General features: G+C 44.2%; 1 protein-coding gene across 2 annotated transcripts in view; it reads right to left on the bottom strand.

Annotated features, from left to right (window-relative positions):
• The window catches only part of LOC103358372 (potassium voltage-gated channel subfamily C member 1-like), a 52,765-nt gene that overhangs the window by 31,750 nt on the left and 5,442 nt on the right, over positions 1–15,573 (bottom strand). For both annotated transcript variants that reach the window (XM_008283306.1, XM_008283305.1), the window contains exon 2: positions 12,098–12,794. In XM_008283306.1, the coding sequence (XP_008281528.1) occupies positions 12,098–12,718 (621 nt within the window). In that variant the 5' untranslated portion in view covers positions 12,719–12,794. The remainder of the gene's footprint in view (positions 1–12,097; positions 12,795–15,573) is intronic.

Raw genomic sequence — 15,573 nt, 5'->3', positions numbered from 1 at the left:
AGAGAGAGAGAGAGAGAGAGAGAGAGAGAGAGAGAGAGAGAGAGAGAGAGAGAGAGAGAGAGAGGGAAGAGAATGAAAACGAGCAACTGTGAAAGGAAGTTGATGATGGAGAGCACTGATTGTGTTTCGATGGATGAATGAAGAGTGAAGGAATGAAAAGACGAGCAGAGGAAAGAAGACAATGATGTCAAATCTCACCAATCAAGAGGGTGAGAGAGAGAGCGAGAGAGAGAGAGCATTGGAGGGAGAGATTTGCAATAAAAGAGAGAGAGAAGAAGACAGGAGGAGGTGTTGGGAGAGCACGAATGTAAGTGATATAACCAAGGAGAGATTGTCAGAGCTGATATTAGCCCTACAGGCGTTTTTGCATGCACGGCGGTGCGCCGTGCTCTTCCTTAACGGGACCCTAGTGGCGCTGTGTTTACTGCGGCACCATCCAGAAGAGCTTTATCATTACAGTATTACCACAGCCCTGCCTGGCTCTCTGTCACCATGACAACCACTGCGTTAGCCTCTGCTTTCAGGCACCAAGGACAAGACTAAGCCAAATACTGCTCCTACAGCTGGAGTGAAGGGGCTGAATACAGAGGAGCCGCAGCCAAATTGTGATCGCTGAGTCCAGCTGCTGATTGGTCGAGAGATTGTAATTTGTCAGGTCAAGAGCGCGTGACCTTGACAGGGATACATAAAGACACATGAAAGATTCGGCCTCTCATTAGCGAAGGCCTTTGTTCCAGCGACAGTGATGTTTGATCAGCATTAGTATGACGAACGGCGAGCAGTACGGCGGCGTGAACGTGGAGTCTTTCCCAGAGGGCGAAAGCAAATGTGCGACCAGTGACTGCAGAGTCAGCAATGATAAGGAGACATTGAAGGATGATCTGAAATCCGCACATGAATGAGGCATGAAAAATGAACATTTAAACGATGTGGAATACAGAGCGTTCTGCTGAAGGGCGACCCGAGCAGTGCTTTAGACCGGGATCGGGTGATTAATCTATTATCTTAGGTGAATGACTGTAGCCATCACTCAGAAAGTTCCGGTGTAACCACTCAGTGTGCAGCGTGGGTTTAACCTTGGCTGGGTTACAGGAATAGCCTCCATCATCATCACGGCAGAGTAATGTTAAAATCGAAGGATTTGTGACTTAAGACTAAGATTACTCCAAAACACTTTTCTAACAAGACAAGAGGAACAACTAAAATGTCAAAAAAGAAAGAGAGAGAGAGAGAGAGAGAGAGAGAGAGCTGCCTTTGGGGACGGGGTTTGTAAAATGGACAAGCAGTTAAAGTGTGTAGAAAGGCATGAACAGAGAGGAGAACCGAAAAGATGTCTTTCACTTTTTTTGAGTGTTGTATTTTTGTGTGCTTGTTAAATTATGAATCGGTGGCTTTTAGTTGTTTATGACCCTCAACATCGAGGCTTCTTCATGCGAGTCTACGTTCAGCAGGCCAAAAAACGCGTCTGTCGATGTTAACACAACAGTTACACCATTTTGTATCAAGTCCACTGACTATCACACAGAACAACTGAGTGCACTTCAACACAGCACGACATTTAACTGTTAACATCATTAATGTGGTGTTTCTGGAGGCCTACAGGGTAAAGATAAAGTTTAACCCTCTGAACATCCAAAGCTGCTGCTGGGTTTAAAGGCGAGTTGTCTTTAAAAAAAAAAAATAAATAAATAAATAAATTGCCTGGCTTAGAAAAATACTGTACTTTTTGGTATTTGCCAAGTCAGAAACGATTGAAAAAAACTCTTTAAGATTCGTTGAACTACTCATCTGTGATGTCTAGTGCTGTTGTGAAATTTGAACGAATCTAAGCCTGAAATTGTGATATTTTATCAAAATCGCTTTATTCTACACATCTCGTTTAAAATTCACCAAAAGTAAAATATTTGCTCGAGCCAGATTCTGTAAAAAAGAAAAAATTCTGCACCCCTCCATGCAACCATGAAGCCATTAGTGGCTGAACTGGAGCCAACAGTGATATGATAACAAAATCTTGGACTTTTTGCTAAACTGGGCTGAACTGCAGGTTGTGTTTATACAAAGTAGATAGCAGAAACAAAATAAAAATATCTTTATTTATTGTATGTCGAGCCATTAATTTTTTTCCTAGTACTTGTAACACCTTTGGGCAATTGGAAAAATGCTGATAATAGTTTTTTTTATTACTATTGTTTCTGCAATACAATTAATTAATGAAATCTAGTGGGGATTTTTTCATTTTTAAAAGATTTATAGCACAAAAGAGTTCTCTCGTCTTCTAGCCATAGCTGTGCTGTTTCCATAGAGGTAAACGACTTTATGTTGCAGTGAAAAATGAGTCCACAGTAGTAAAAATGTGACAGAAATTGCTTGGGTTTCAGAGAGTTAAAGCTGGTCTTAAATCTGTACTGTAAATACAAAGTTACTGCCAGCAGCCAGTTAGCTTTGCTTAGACGAAGCAAAGTCAATAAATAGTGCGGCACATACCCCAGCACGAACTTAGCATTTCATTTTGTGAACTAAAAATCTACTACTGAACTGATCGTGACCAGCAATAACCAACAAGAACGCACAGTTTGAGCGTGTTAGTTGTGTCAATTCGGCACAGTCTTCATATGAAAGTGCACTGATCTGGTGACACCTCGGCTCATTTTGAAGATCCATGACGGCTGACAAAAGACAAACAACAGCAGAGTTTTCTTTTCCCTCTTTGGCTCTCATGTCTCTCACAGATGAACCGCCGCTGTGTCTCAAGAAATGTAATCAACACTGGGTTGGCGACGCCGGTGTCCAAGGCAGTTAAACACAAGATCAGGAGTCCTACTGGGGGTCATCCGGCACCCAACACAGGACACTGCGGAATTTGAAGGACATGAGAGGTGAGGCATGAAAAAGACCGAGACTGGTAGAAGTAGATGTGGGACGGGCAGAGGAGGGACGTCACAGGATAGCTGCATGTGTTGCATGATTGCATATGTGCAAAAAAAAAAAAAAAAAAACTAGCCACTTGCTCATGCACGAGGCTCATCAAACACCTGAACGCAGGAGGACACAAAGGAAGAAGGAATGTTGGAGGTTGGCGCGAGGTGGTGCGATATAATTAGCTTTGGCTCTGGGTAATCCTTGCGTATACTTTATTTCATGAGAAACACTGACTCTCTGAGGTCAGCGCTCTTGGAAGTGATCCTGGCAAAATTTCAATCACAAAGCAGACTTGTGTTTTAGAGATTCCCTGAATGACTCAACTCGCTGACATGATACAGTTAAATCGGTAAGCTTTCCTACACGCACACACACACACACACACAGCTCTCCAACCGTCACGTCACAGTGTCGTATTAAGCTCTGCAGCGTTCAGGTCCCCTCCATTTCATTCCCACTGCAGTCCTGACAAACATTCCTGAAGACAAACAAATACTGTGTGAAGGTGAGTGAACCGTACACATGTCCGTTCCTTATCATCTCCTTTGCATTTGGTTCACATTACCGCAGCATACATGTGCACTTGTCCTTGCAGTGCAGCCCCAATCTTTCTCAACCAAGCTTCTCTTTTCCTCACCCCTTTTCTCCATCCCTCCCCTCCTGTCCTGTTTGTACTGTCCTTATTCCCTCTGTGCTTCTGTAACTGTCCATAATCTACCTCATTGCAATGTCATAAAAGAGAAATTGAAACGTCCCTGGCACATTCCCATCCAAATCTGCTCCCAAATGGGACTGCCACACACTTCTCTAGATCATATTTCTGTTTAAAGTGGTCATCCGCTTATACATGCACTCTGCCTCCACTCTGCTGCCACTTGGACAGGAGGGACAATCACAAGGAAGCAGATGGTCACACAGGAATCGTCCCAGTAACGCCCTCCAATGTCATTTTCCAAGGGAGTGAGCAGGGATCCAGTTTGACTGTTTAAGTGCCACATAATGACGTGTGGCCAATGATGCAGAGACACCAGAGCCGAAGCGATATATCTAATTTTATCAGCCTGTCACAGATAAATCAGCGTCGGTGTGATCGTTGTCCAATATGCGCCGACGTGAAAAGGTATTTTTTCCATAGCATAATGCAGACAAAGATGCTTGGGCTATTTTAGAAACGGTGTCACCACACAGTTTGTCTAGTCCTGTCGGCAGCACATGTAGCAGAGTACATAACTGAGCTGAGTAAAGCATTGTCTTCACAGTAACATGACCCTTTTCAATATATTTCTCACCTACTGTATGGGACAGAAGATCCGCCATTACATAGATATCAGAATTCTTCACTTCACGAAAATCGGTATTAGCATTTAGCCCCCGAAATCCAGCATTGCATGGTTTTTAACGAACACGGTAACCATTAGCAGATTGATTCTAACACAAGTGGTTTGACATTACAGTACAAAAGATATAATTTACAGTCAGTTACACCTTTAACTCATTCTTTAATTACTTGTGACAAAACTGAACTGGGTTCAGCTTCTCCAGTGTGAACATTTGCTGGTTGTTTCACTCCTCAGCCACAGGACATTAAGTCAATTTGGGTTTGGGTCTGGTGGTAAGGAAATAAGACATTTAATTGAGCTCTGGGAGTTTCTGGTGAACATTTATGATTGTTTTCTGACATTTAATTAGACTAGTTAGTTGTTGAAAGAAAGTGGCATCAGCAGAGGTGAAACAATTAGTTGCATAATTAATGAGCTGATAAAAAAAGATGTCAGGAAAGACAAGCAACTTGATAACTTAAGTGTTTGAAATTATGTATTCCTTAAAGACAATACAAAATGCAGCTGAATATTCTAAAATCTGCTGTTTCTGAAGCACTTACCTGCACGCAAAAAAATAAAAAATGCTGGTGCTATTATTAGCTATTTCATGTCGCTATGAATTGAGTTTTGTTGAGACAAAACAAACTGTTAATTATTGACTCAATAATAAACTATTTTATTTATTTATTTTAAAAAATTTAACAGTGAAAATGTGAAGTAGTTCAGTGCTAAAAAATGATTATAAAAAAACATATCTGCAGTTTCATTAACACTCAGTTTGTTGGATTCCTGTTTATTGCCTGCATTCTCATGACATTCGTATGTGTGAGAGTGATCTGCAGGCTGGCATGTGGAGGTTCGTCACATGAAGTGATTTATGTTTGTGCTGTAAGTGTGAACGCTCAGCTCAATGCTTTATGGGCAGCTACGCTTACAGAGTACGGGCCAATGTGCAAAGGTGAGCGTGCCGAGGATGATTTATGCCCCACCAGGTGTTTGAGGGGGTCAAATGGGTAGATGCATGTCGTAATGGAAGTGGGTGAATGTGCTTCCCTGCCACGTAAAGTCTTTCACTGTGTGCTGGATATTGTTTATATGAATAATTGACTACCCTGACGCGGTGAAAAGGACTTTTGATTTCAGCACGCAATTAAAACAATTTCTCTCCGTCAGTGTGTGCTCACCGTGTATTCGCTTGTTTACATATACATGCGCTTATGCGTGTGACAGTTTGTGTGATTATAGTACACCGCATACTGCTCCCTCGTGTGATTTGACAAGACTTTGCCCCATTTAGAGAATTCAGACTCCTACCACCGTAATCGGCTCTGGCACCGTGCAGGCTCTCCACCACGCCAGCCTTCTGAAGCATTTGAATTCCGGAGCATAAGAGCAAAAATGTCCAGGGTTTACCACAAGGTCCGGCTAATTGACTGTCTGTACAGAGCGCTGATTCAGCACTTAACCAGCATTGCTAAATGGACCGAGGTTGAGGTGAAGGAGGGAGATAGCGGAGAAGGACGCAAACAGAGGGAAGGCATTCGGAGGGACGGGGAAGCTACTATTGCAACATAACCGCACAACATGGCTGAAATATAATGTGATACGTACATTTTGGGAAAGTGTTTGCTTTCAGAGCCAAGAGTTAGATAAGAAGGCCGATGCCACCCTCCTGTCTGTACGATAAATATGCAGCTACAGCATGCAGCGGCACTTTGCTTCACGTAAACACGGCAAATGGAGAAACAGCAACCCTGACTCCATCCAAAAATTCCACCTGTGAGCCCCTTAAAAAAAACTGTTACAAACTGTCTCATTTGTTTAATCGGTGCAAACCCGAGTGTACAAAAAAAAAAAACAACTCACAGTTTTACAGAGGGTTAAGTGTCAGACTAGTTCTCTGCTCCGAGCAGTTGCCAGGCAACCGGAGGAGACTCTGTATGGTGGCCGGTCCCGGGTAAGACGTAGCTACGATAACATGACCCCCTATAACACGTTGAATCATTGTTTTTACGCTTCAATTTATGTTCGGGTCAAAGGAAGAGACAACATAATGTTTGAAGAGGTGCTGGTCGGTGTGTTTTGTTACCACAGGACAGAGGTGATGGCTGTCTCCCCCGGTTTCCAACCTTTATGCTAAGCTAAGCTAACCACCATATTTACTGTGCAGACGTGAAGGTTGAAGGAAAATGTACCAAAAATGTTGAACTATTTGTGAAACAGGAACACTGGTGAGGATCAAGTTTTTTCTTGATTGAGGCTATAAGCATTCAATCAAATCAAGTCACAGTTAATTATAAAGCAACAATCATTGTGCCAAAGTGCTTTCCAGTAGAAAAACAAGATTGGCATTAAGAATTAACCAAACAAGTTTAAAAATTGAGGTTAAGACCCCATAGTGTTATTTATGCTGTGAGTAATCCAGACAAAAAAATCAGATAAAATACACCTTTACCTGACTATATTCAATATTAAGGCTAATACTCTGCTGTATTATTAACTATGGAGATTAATCTGACTAATTTAGAACTAAAGGTGTGATCCAACCAGAACTAAACCCACTGCCTGGATTCCCTATAAGCGAGCTGTCTTTTCATTATTTTTAGTGTTATTCTGACAGCTAACTTACACATGCAAAGTCATGCCTAACTGATGAAAACATTCAGAAAGAACTTTTTATATCCCAGTATTGTATACCGCTGTGATATCCAGATCGAACCCTGCTCGTTTGAGCCCTTCAAAGTGCTTCTTGCTTATTCAACACAAAGATCCTGTCTCCGTCCTTGTTGTGAGACATCGAGCATCTCTCCGGCTCAGTATCTCCAACAGACAGCGCTCAAGTTACCGGGCAGCAAACGGAGGGACAGTGACTTCCGAGGATGCAAACACAACACGAGAGGGCCTGCGGTACAAAACCCCGTCAGGGAAAATTGAAACAGAGCACGATATATTTACAGAGTGCAGGCACAGGAAAGGCAAGTTGACTAATTGCCACGCCCCTGATAGCAACTACTGCTCTAAGAAAACAATTTACCTTAATTAACTCGGTGAGCGCCGAGGAAAATCTTTTTTCTCTGTCAAGGCGGGCTCGGGTGCTTTGGCTATTTTCAGACTCGCGTTTTTTTCAAGTATTGCTTATGTGCTGATACAAGTACAGAATCTCATCCTCTCACCAATAATGGAGGAACAGATTTGCCGCTAGAGGATGAAATTAAGGCCTCCTTTCCCTTTCTTTGCTATTTTCAGATGCAGCCCACAGGGAGAGGAGCAAGAATGAAAGTGGGAAATGGGCCTCTGGAGCAGGGTCGGGGGGTTTGAACGGAAACAACTTACACGGACCAGACCCCGCTACTCAAAGTAAAATTTTAATTCGATGCACTTAAAACCTTTAGGTTGACAAAAGAGCAACAACAGAATCACGTCATCTCACATCTTTGCTGGATGTTTGCACATGAATAATGTCTTGTTTTAAAACGAGATTTCAAGAGAGCATCACGCGAGAAACAACAGAGACGGGGTGAAAGTGAGGGATCGCTGCAGTTGTTAACAGACAGTAAACAGTCACCTTCACCACAGCTCCCATTAAGATCCGATTGGGAGGTAATGGAACGTTGTTGCCCTGGGGCAAACAAAACTGGTGCCAAAAAAAATCTCACAAGACTATGCTGAATTAGAAGTGACCTAGTATATAGTTAAAAAAAAATGTAGGTGCATGATGCAGTCACAGTAATAAGGGGACAGAATGTTTCATCAAAAATGAATATGAGGTGTTTTCATCAAAATCAATCATCAAAAACCTTATTTTTGTCTTTTTTAAACCAAGACAGAACTTCAACAAGCTCTAAAATGTGATGTAATGTTTCCAACACAAAAAACCCTGCGCTGGATGATCTTCTGTTCCCACCATATGGAGCAACGCCTATCAATACATCTTTTTTGTCTATTTTCTGTCCAAGAGCTGTAATTTTCTACCCGGAGACCACCTGTTCCGAGGGCCGTCCGGCGTAGCGGCAGGTCGCATTTGGGTTTGTGACAGCATTGTGCACCGGACACAAGCAGAAAAAAAAAGAACAGCAAACAATGAAGCACAAGACGTGACCTTCAGGGAGAGGTGGGCTCCGGACACGCCGTCGCTCCCCCAGAAACGAATCAAATACAGGCACACAAAGTCCGGTTTGGAATAAAAGGGGAGCGGGGGGAGGCAAAGGGGCATCTTGTACATGCTGAGCTACAAATGGTGCTTTGTCGGGAGATTGCTGACAAAGACAACTGTGCCCTTCTGGTGCGAAACTGGAAGTAACCAAAGCTAAACCTGTGGGACAGTGGGTCGACACTATGGGACAGGACAAGCATCGATAGGATTAATGCTGATGAAATAGTGTTTATCAAGTAAGCAGAGTGTATTTTATGGTAAATTCTGCAACTAAATGCATGAATTTACTTAGACTATTCTACTGTAGATCTGATTCATTGAATTTAACCCCCTTCATCCAGACTATAACATCCAAAATTCACCCTTTAATACTCATTTAAAGCTTTTTTCTTTATGTATGTGCATATAGTTCCTATTTGCACCATTTAGGCTTCCAAAATAATCCCAATCTAGGCGGTTACATCTTAAGCAATTCTTCCCATCTTTGTCCACCATCATGTATTTAATCTGTGCAGTGACAAGTGATTACATCAAATTAGATTAGCTCTGGGTCAATCACAAAACACTGGCACAACATTAACCTTGTTTCATCAATATCGGTGAATCCTCAGTCATTCAATTAGGATCACTGTCGCTCAGGCAGATTTGAGTTTAAAACAGCTACTAAAGTTGAGAAATAACTAAAACAAAGAGGGGGGATAAACGGGCCAGGATCTGTCAAGCAGCTCCAGCTCCACTGCGAGGATCTATGTCAAGCAGGCGCCGATCGATGAGGAAATCGGATGCAAATCGTATAGTGTAACACCTCATCAAAGAGGAACAAATACATCCATGAATTTAGTCGATGGGCTGCGTTACTGTCCGATGAAGCCCCTGTGAGCTGTCTCAGATTTTGAGGGGTGATGGAGGAAGAGAGAATGGCTTTCAAAAAATACAAAAAAAAAAAAATACAAAAAGAGAAGATAATCAATAAAATATCAATCAATAGGCAGCTGGGAGGGGGGGCAGGAGGATTGCTTGGCTCGAGCCTTCACAGATAATCGAAGATGCTAAGACAAGGGTCCCCACCCCCATCATGCTACGTCTTTCTCTCTGTGGTTGTCACCTCCTCCTTCCCCAGCTCGTCTCCCCCTCTTTTCTTTCCCCAGTCTCTCTCAGGCTCCCCTTCAGTCCCCCTTTTTCTCTCCACTATCTCACCCCTTCTCCATTTCTCTCCCACCCTCCTCCACCTTCCCTTTCTCCAGCGCTCTCCCCTCTCCTCCTCTCCTCCCTCCCTCCTCTCTCTCTCTACCCTCTCCGTGTCTACTGCAGCAGAAAAGCCAGCACTGACACCAGCATGTGTGTGTTCGTACATGTGTGCGCTACTACGGTAAATCCACGACTGAGCCTCGAACGACGGACGAGCAGTGAAGGTGAAATTTAAGAAGGAGAAGAAAAAAAAAAAGAAAAAGCCCAGCGTGCGCGTCGAACGCTCCGATCAAAAGCATTGATTGCTGGTGCGTTACATCACAGCCATGCAAACAAACCCCCTTTAAATCATTAGAGTAATGTCTCTCCTCCTGTCTCCCTTTATTTCCTCTCATCTCCCTCTTCCTCCCTCCGTCTCTCTCTCTCATCTGTCTCATTGTATTTCCACATCAGCATCTCATTTTTTAATCGAGCCCTTCTCAATCTCTCTGCCTTTTTTCTTTCTCCCTCCACGTATAATTTTGCGTCTCTCAGGACCTGACGGTTCCGCCACATCGGTCCGGATGGCTACTTTTAGAAAGGGTAGAATAAACCAGTGATCTGGGTCACATCGCTGTTTGACGTATGGCGCTGGCACATTAGACCTACACGGTGAAATGGGGCTACGTTCACCCACAAATGGAGGCAGCCACTGAAATGAATCCCACCTACCACCTGCTCCGTTCTCCCCACAACCCCACAGACACCTCTACCTGCAGCCATTACACCGCACGAATGCTCATTTTCGTTGGATTCATGAGCTCTTTGCCGGTGTGACCAGTGGATGTGGTGTTTAACCGAATAATATGGAGCATTCTAGCAGCTTAACAGCACCTATAGTAGCTTTCATCCAAGGTATGGCAACAGTGAAAATGCCAAATCTGCTTCTAATGTTTACAGGTGCATTTAATGCATCCTTTGCCTTCTTGAAAAAGCCACTGAAGCCCTCCGTCTCCTATGCAACACTGGGACAATCTGTAAATAACTACCCCCGAGAGCTGTTTCGTCACAAGGAGTAGGGATAGAGAGGGAAGTGAGAAATCAATCTGATTGGGATGAGAGTGACAGAAAAGAGATCCCAAGTTCAGAGAGGCTGATCGGGTGGCCTAAACCAGACGATGTGTCCGTCACAGTCCGACACTCTCCTCTTCCTCTAGAGGGAACCGAATCCAGGTGTGTATGTCTGCTCCTGGTGCCAGGAGAGGTAATGCTATATCTGTCACTGTAGATACAGTATGTATTGCTGAGTGTGCAGTGATTTATGATTTCTTTTTTTCTTTTTTTAAATTCATCTATTTCCAGTGTGATAGCACCTGGCCACTGCAAGTGTCTGCTGACTGTCTGGTTTTGCATTTGGACCTACAGCATCCATGCATTCACAGTACCAATAGGTTCTTATTTACCCCATAACAGCAAAAATAGCACCAAAGACAGGGTGATCAAACTATAACACTGGATATACAAAGCAAGGAAGAAAAAAAAATCAAAGCAGCTGTGATCAAGCAGCTGGATTCGTCTGTAACTGGAGGGTCTGAGAAAAAAGAGCCACTGTAACCGTTTTCATGTACCAAGGATCAAAAACACAGTCAGGGGTACTTGTTACTCTTACACCTGTGTGATCAAATGCCATCAAACGCTTGTTTTTAGGAGGTAAATCATTAACTATTTACATGCAAACAATAAAGGTTATTCCAACGCAGGGGTAAGTTTATGCGTAACAGAAACGAAACCCGTGCGTAAAAGGCATGTAGCGTTCAACTGGGACAGGAGAGACCGACAAAAAACACACACACAACCCAGCAGAGTGTAACACTACCAAGGGCAAAGACATGCACTTGAGCAACGACGATTCAGCGTCGCAGCAGCCTCTCCGGTTGATGTGGGGGGGGAGAAAGAAAAAATGACTAACATGAAATACGGCGCATTGATGTGCGTCGTAAACGGACAAGTATCATCTAATGAAGGCGTTTGGATGCAGGAGGCGCATCGATGCTGCGTTTGGAGGCAGATTTGTATCACAGCCGCTCAAGTAGGAGAATACGACGGTAGGAATTATAACAGCAATAAAAAAAACAAAGGTATTCAGTGTGAATCCAGCTGCTCTCAAGACATGGAGCTGATGTGTTTGACAACCCTGGTTCAACTAGTAGCGACCCATTAACCAACACAGCTGACATACCATTTTCCATTTTCCCTTTGCCATCAGCATTAATTATTCATTATCAGTAAGTCTATATCCCGCCATTTAATACAAGCCACACTGATAACATACCAGCAGTCAATGTCCTGCAGTTAATTATGAAGGACTGTTTTTCATTTTGCCCCCCTGCAGGTTTGGATAATGTGACTAAAACATGCAAAAACAAAGTTTTTCAAACTTACTCAAGCAGTGGTCTGAGACATAATGAGGCAGAAATATGCAACAGTAGAGAAAGAAGTTCCAGGAGAAACCTGGGAGGAGGAGGGGAGGACTCACCCGGGCATATTTGGAGGAATAGGGGTCTTCAAAGAGTGCCCAGATTTTGGGCTGCCAGGTTTTCCACCAGCCCGCTTTCCTGGCGTCCTCCTGCATGCACAGTCTTTTCAAGTCTCCGTCCGCGCCGCCCAGCGCCGGGTCGTCGTCCGGCGCGTCCGGCTCCGGAGTCTCGAAGCTGTCCAGCGCCTCCTCCGCATCCCGATGCTGCCGGTAATTCATCCAGCAACACGCCTCCACGTCCGTCTCATCGATGCCCCAGAAGGCCAGCTCCTCTTCGAACAGGGGGCCGCACACATCGTTGGGACAGTGCAACTTCCCGGTGCGGTAATAGTTGAGGATGAAGGAAAACACCGACGGGTGGCGGTCGAAGAAGAACTCGTCTAATTTGGGGTCGTAGTCGAAGTTGCTGAATGCGTCCGGCTCGGTGAGCCACGACAGGCGGGTACCGGGCAACGTTTTTAGGGTGCTCCGGTAGGTCTCATGCCGCACCCCCCCGCAGTTTATCACGATTTTCTCGCTTTCCGACGGACAAGTCATGTCTGCGCTGTAACATGCTTTGTTGGACGACTTGTTCCCACCCTTGCGCCCTTTGAAAGAGGATACACACACCGAACTGAGCATAGAGGACCGGGGGGGAGGGAGAGGATGAGAGAAACCGAAGGGAGGAGGAGGAGGAGGAGGGAGGAGTCTGAGGAGTCTGCGGGGAAGAGAAAAAGGGCAGAAATTTTAGCAAGAAGGGAGAAATAGACGTGGATTATCAACATTGCAATACAGATCAGAGAACCACCACGCTTTGTGCCACATGTATGTGCAATTAGTCACTTGATAATCAGAGGATGGAAGGGCACGACGACGACCTTGTGCAGGTGCAGAGAGTGAGGATGGAGGGGAGGAGGAGGAGAGGAGGAGGAGGTGATGGAGGGGAGGAAAGTTGTTTTGTGTTGTTGTTGTTGTTGTTGTTTTAAACGCAGCATCCTGCATGGAGAAAGAGGATGCCAGTGCAGTGGATGAAAACAGGTGGCTCTGGAGCACATTCATGAGTCAGCATCCTCATGGGCTGATTGTTGTGATGAGAGGATTTCTTAAAGTGATGTTTCTGCTGGGATCTGTCATGATCTCAACAAATTGATCCGGCAGCCAGTGTTGATTCGAAGTCCTCTCTCTAATGAGGCCACACAACTCTTCCTGTTTTTTTGTTTTTTTTTTTAACTTGCAAAGGCACCCCAAGACAGCAAAAAGAAGAGGGAAAACAGTTCCTTTTGCCTCTGTGACGTGCTGGTGCAGCGCCTCGTGTGAGTGTGTATTTGTATGAGCATGTGTGTGTTAATTGCCTCCCGAGAGTGCGGTGTCCGTACTAATGTTAGATCTCCTCAATCAGCCTGTGTGCACACACACATTCTGCTGCTGCAGCCCCCTCCGACCGCACCGAGATTCATGCGATGCACAATTATGTCAATGCTGCCACTTCTCTCATGCACTGTGTAAAGACATGCAGAGAGGAGGAAGGTGGAGGGTAAGAAAGAGAGAGAGAGAGAGAGAGAGAGAGAGAGAGAGAGAGAGAGAGAGAGGCTGAAGGGGGGGAGGTAAAGGATGAGGAGGCCATAAATCAGATTTTTAATGGAAGGATCGAAAAGGACAGGAGGGGGGAAAAAAACAAGGCAGACAAGGACCTTAAGAGGACAAAAAAAAAGAGGGAGAAAGTGAATGCAGCATCCTCACTGGGGGCAAATACAGTAAACAGCTATCTCGTCTAGTAATGGAAGAAGAAGGGGGTAGAGGAGAAGAGGGTGCAAGGGGGGGAGGAGGAGGATCGAAAAGGAGAGTGCACTATAAAAGTGAATGAATTCTGCTGCAGTAAAAAGCCGGAGTTATTTGCTCTCTCGTCTCCTCAGCGAGGTCAGATTGCCATCCGGAGGGGCTCACGATGCTTCACAACAGGCAGGAAAAAGAGAAAAAAGAAAAAAAAAAAAAACAACCTATACATTCACTGTATCTGTGTTGTTAACCTTTTTCTCTATTCAAAGAAATGCACCACTCTCCTCCTCCTCCCCTCCCTCCCTCCTGTGAGCTCTCTCCGGCCCTCCCCCCTCTTACTACTCTCTCCCTCACTTTCCCTTCCTCACTCGCTCTCATATTCCGCATAAAGGACTCACATTTCATTGAAGGAGGGGGAAATCAAGGCTTCACTTCTTCTTCTCCTTTCTCTCACAACAGTCCTATTCCTATCCAGTGTCCTCCCCCTTTTTCCTCTGTCTTTCTCCTCACTTCTCTGCTCTCCATCCCGCCTTTTATCCTCCCATCTTCACTTGTTTTCTTCCATTTCTGCCCCTCTTTTGCGTCACCCCTCTTCCTCTCTCATTCTTCCCTCCTTTGCAAAGTAAGCTTCCTTCACTTTGGGTCAACTCTTTCCTCTCAGTTTTTTTTCCCCTCCGCTTTGCATTAAGTAGGACGCTGCAGTCTTTCTTTCTTTCTCGTGTTGTTTTGATAATTTCACTGCACTTTTTCTTTTTTTTAATCTGAGGAAACAACTTTTGTTCACGGAAAAGTTTGCTGCCTTTCGTTTCTCTTCAGATCTTTTATTGTTATTACGTTTTTTATCTTCAGATTTTGTTTTGACTTTTTGGTGTGAATATTATCTCACTTTTTTTTCTATTTTGTTTGGGAGATCCTGGGAGAGGAAAAAAAAAAAAGACAACACTCAGGTAAGATCTGCTGCATGGGTTAACAATCACAGCACAAACTGTGCACAGGAGGCAGAGAAGCTGTATGTTTTATGTGCACAGCGTAGAAAAATAACTGTTAAATCCTCAGATTTCTACCTTTTTTCCCCCCTCAGCTATCCCAAGTCTCTGCAGTATTTTGCTGCAGGACCATCAAATGTGCTTGTTTGACAGAAAAAAAAAAAGTCCTGCGCTGTGAGCTGGAGAGTTGCACTGCATCATTACGCCAAAGTAGCATCTAAATAGACTTTACAGTTAAAGAAACGACTTCTGCAACAAACAGGATATTTGAAAGTGAGGTCTGGGAGGGAAGAGAGTGTAAGAAGATCTAAATCCAGTCAGTTTTGTCCTGTGGGTCTCTCCAGCAGGGAGGACTTGGTGCTGTGGGATGGATTATGTTTCAGCACCATGGACAGCAGCGCTCTCGCTCTGATGGGACAAACTCCCTCTGATGGGACGCGGAACTTTTAAGAAGCAGCTTTCTGTGAACTTTAATACTTGAAATAAGTTTTTCTGAGCTCCACTTTGCAGCCGTGCACCCTGACTTGCACTTTGCAGGCAGCACAAAGGTGAACTGCTGAATATTTAATACACAGACAGCCACAAGTCTGTAACTGTGGTTAAACGCTTTTTGTTCCCTCACAGTCCCATGTGGTGAGTTTTATTGATTTTAAACATTTAGGTTAGTAAGTAGTCTTACATGTATCTGAACTGTAATGGTAAGTGTGCAGCTGCACCTTTTCTTAGGGTGAAAAT

The sequence above is a fragment of the Stegastes partitus genome, unplaced genomic scaffold (assembly GCF_000690725.1).
Source record: "Stegastes partitus isolate 25-593 unplaced genomic scaffold, Stegastes_partitus-1.0.2 Scaffold306, whole genome shotgun sequence".
Classification (NCBI taxonomy): domain Eukaryota; kingdom Metazoa; phylum Chordata; class Actinopteri; family Pomacentridae; genus Stegastes; species Stegastes partitus.
Note: the sequence above shows the minus strand (reverse complement) of the source record. Positions and strands in the feature narration are given on the sequence as shown.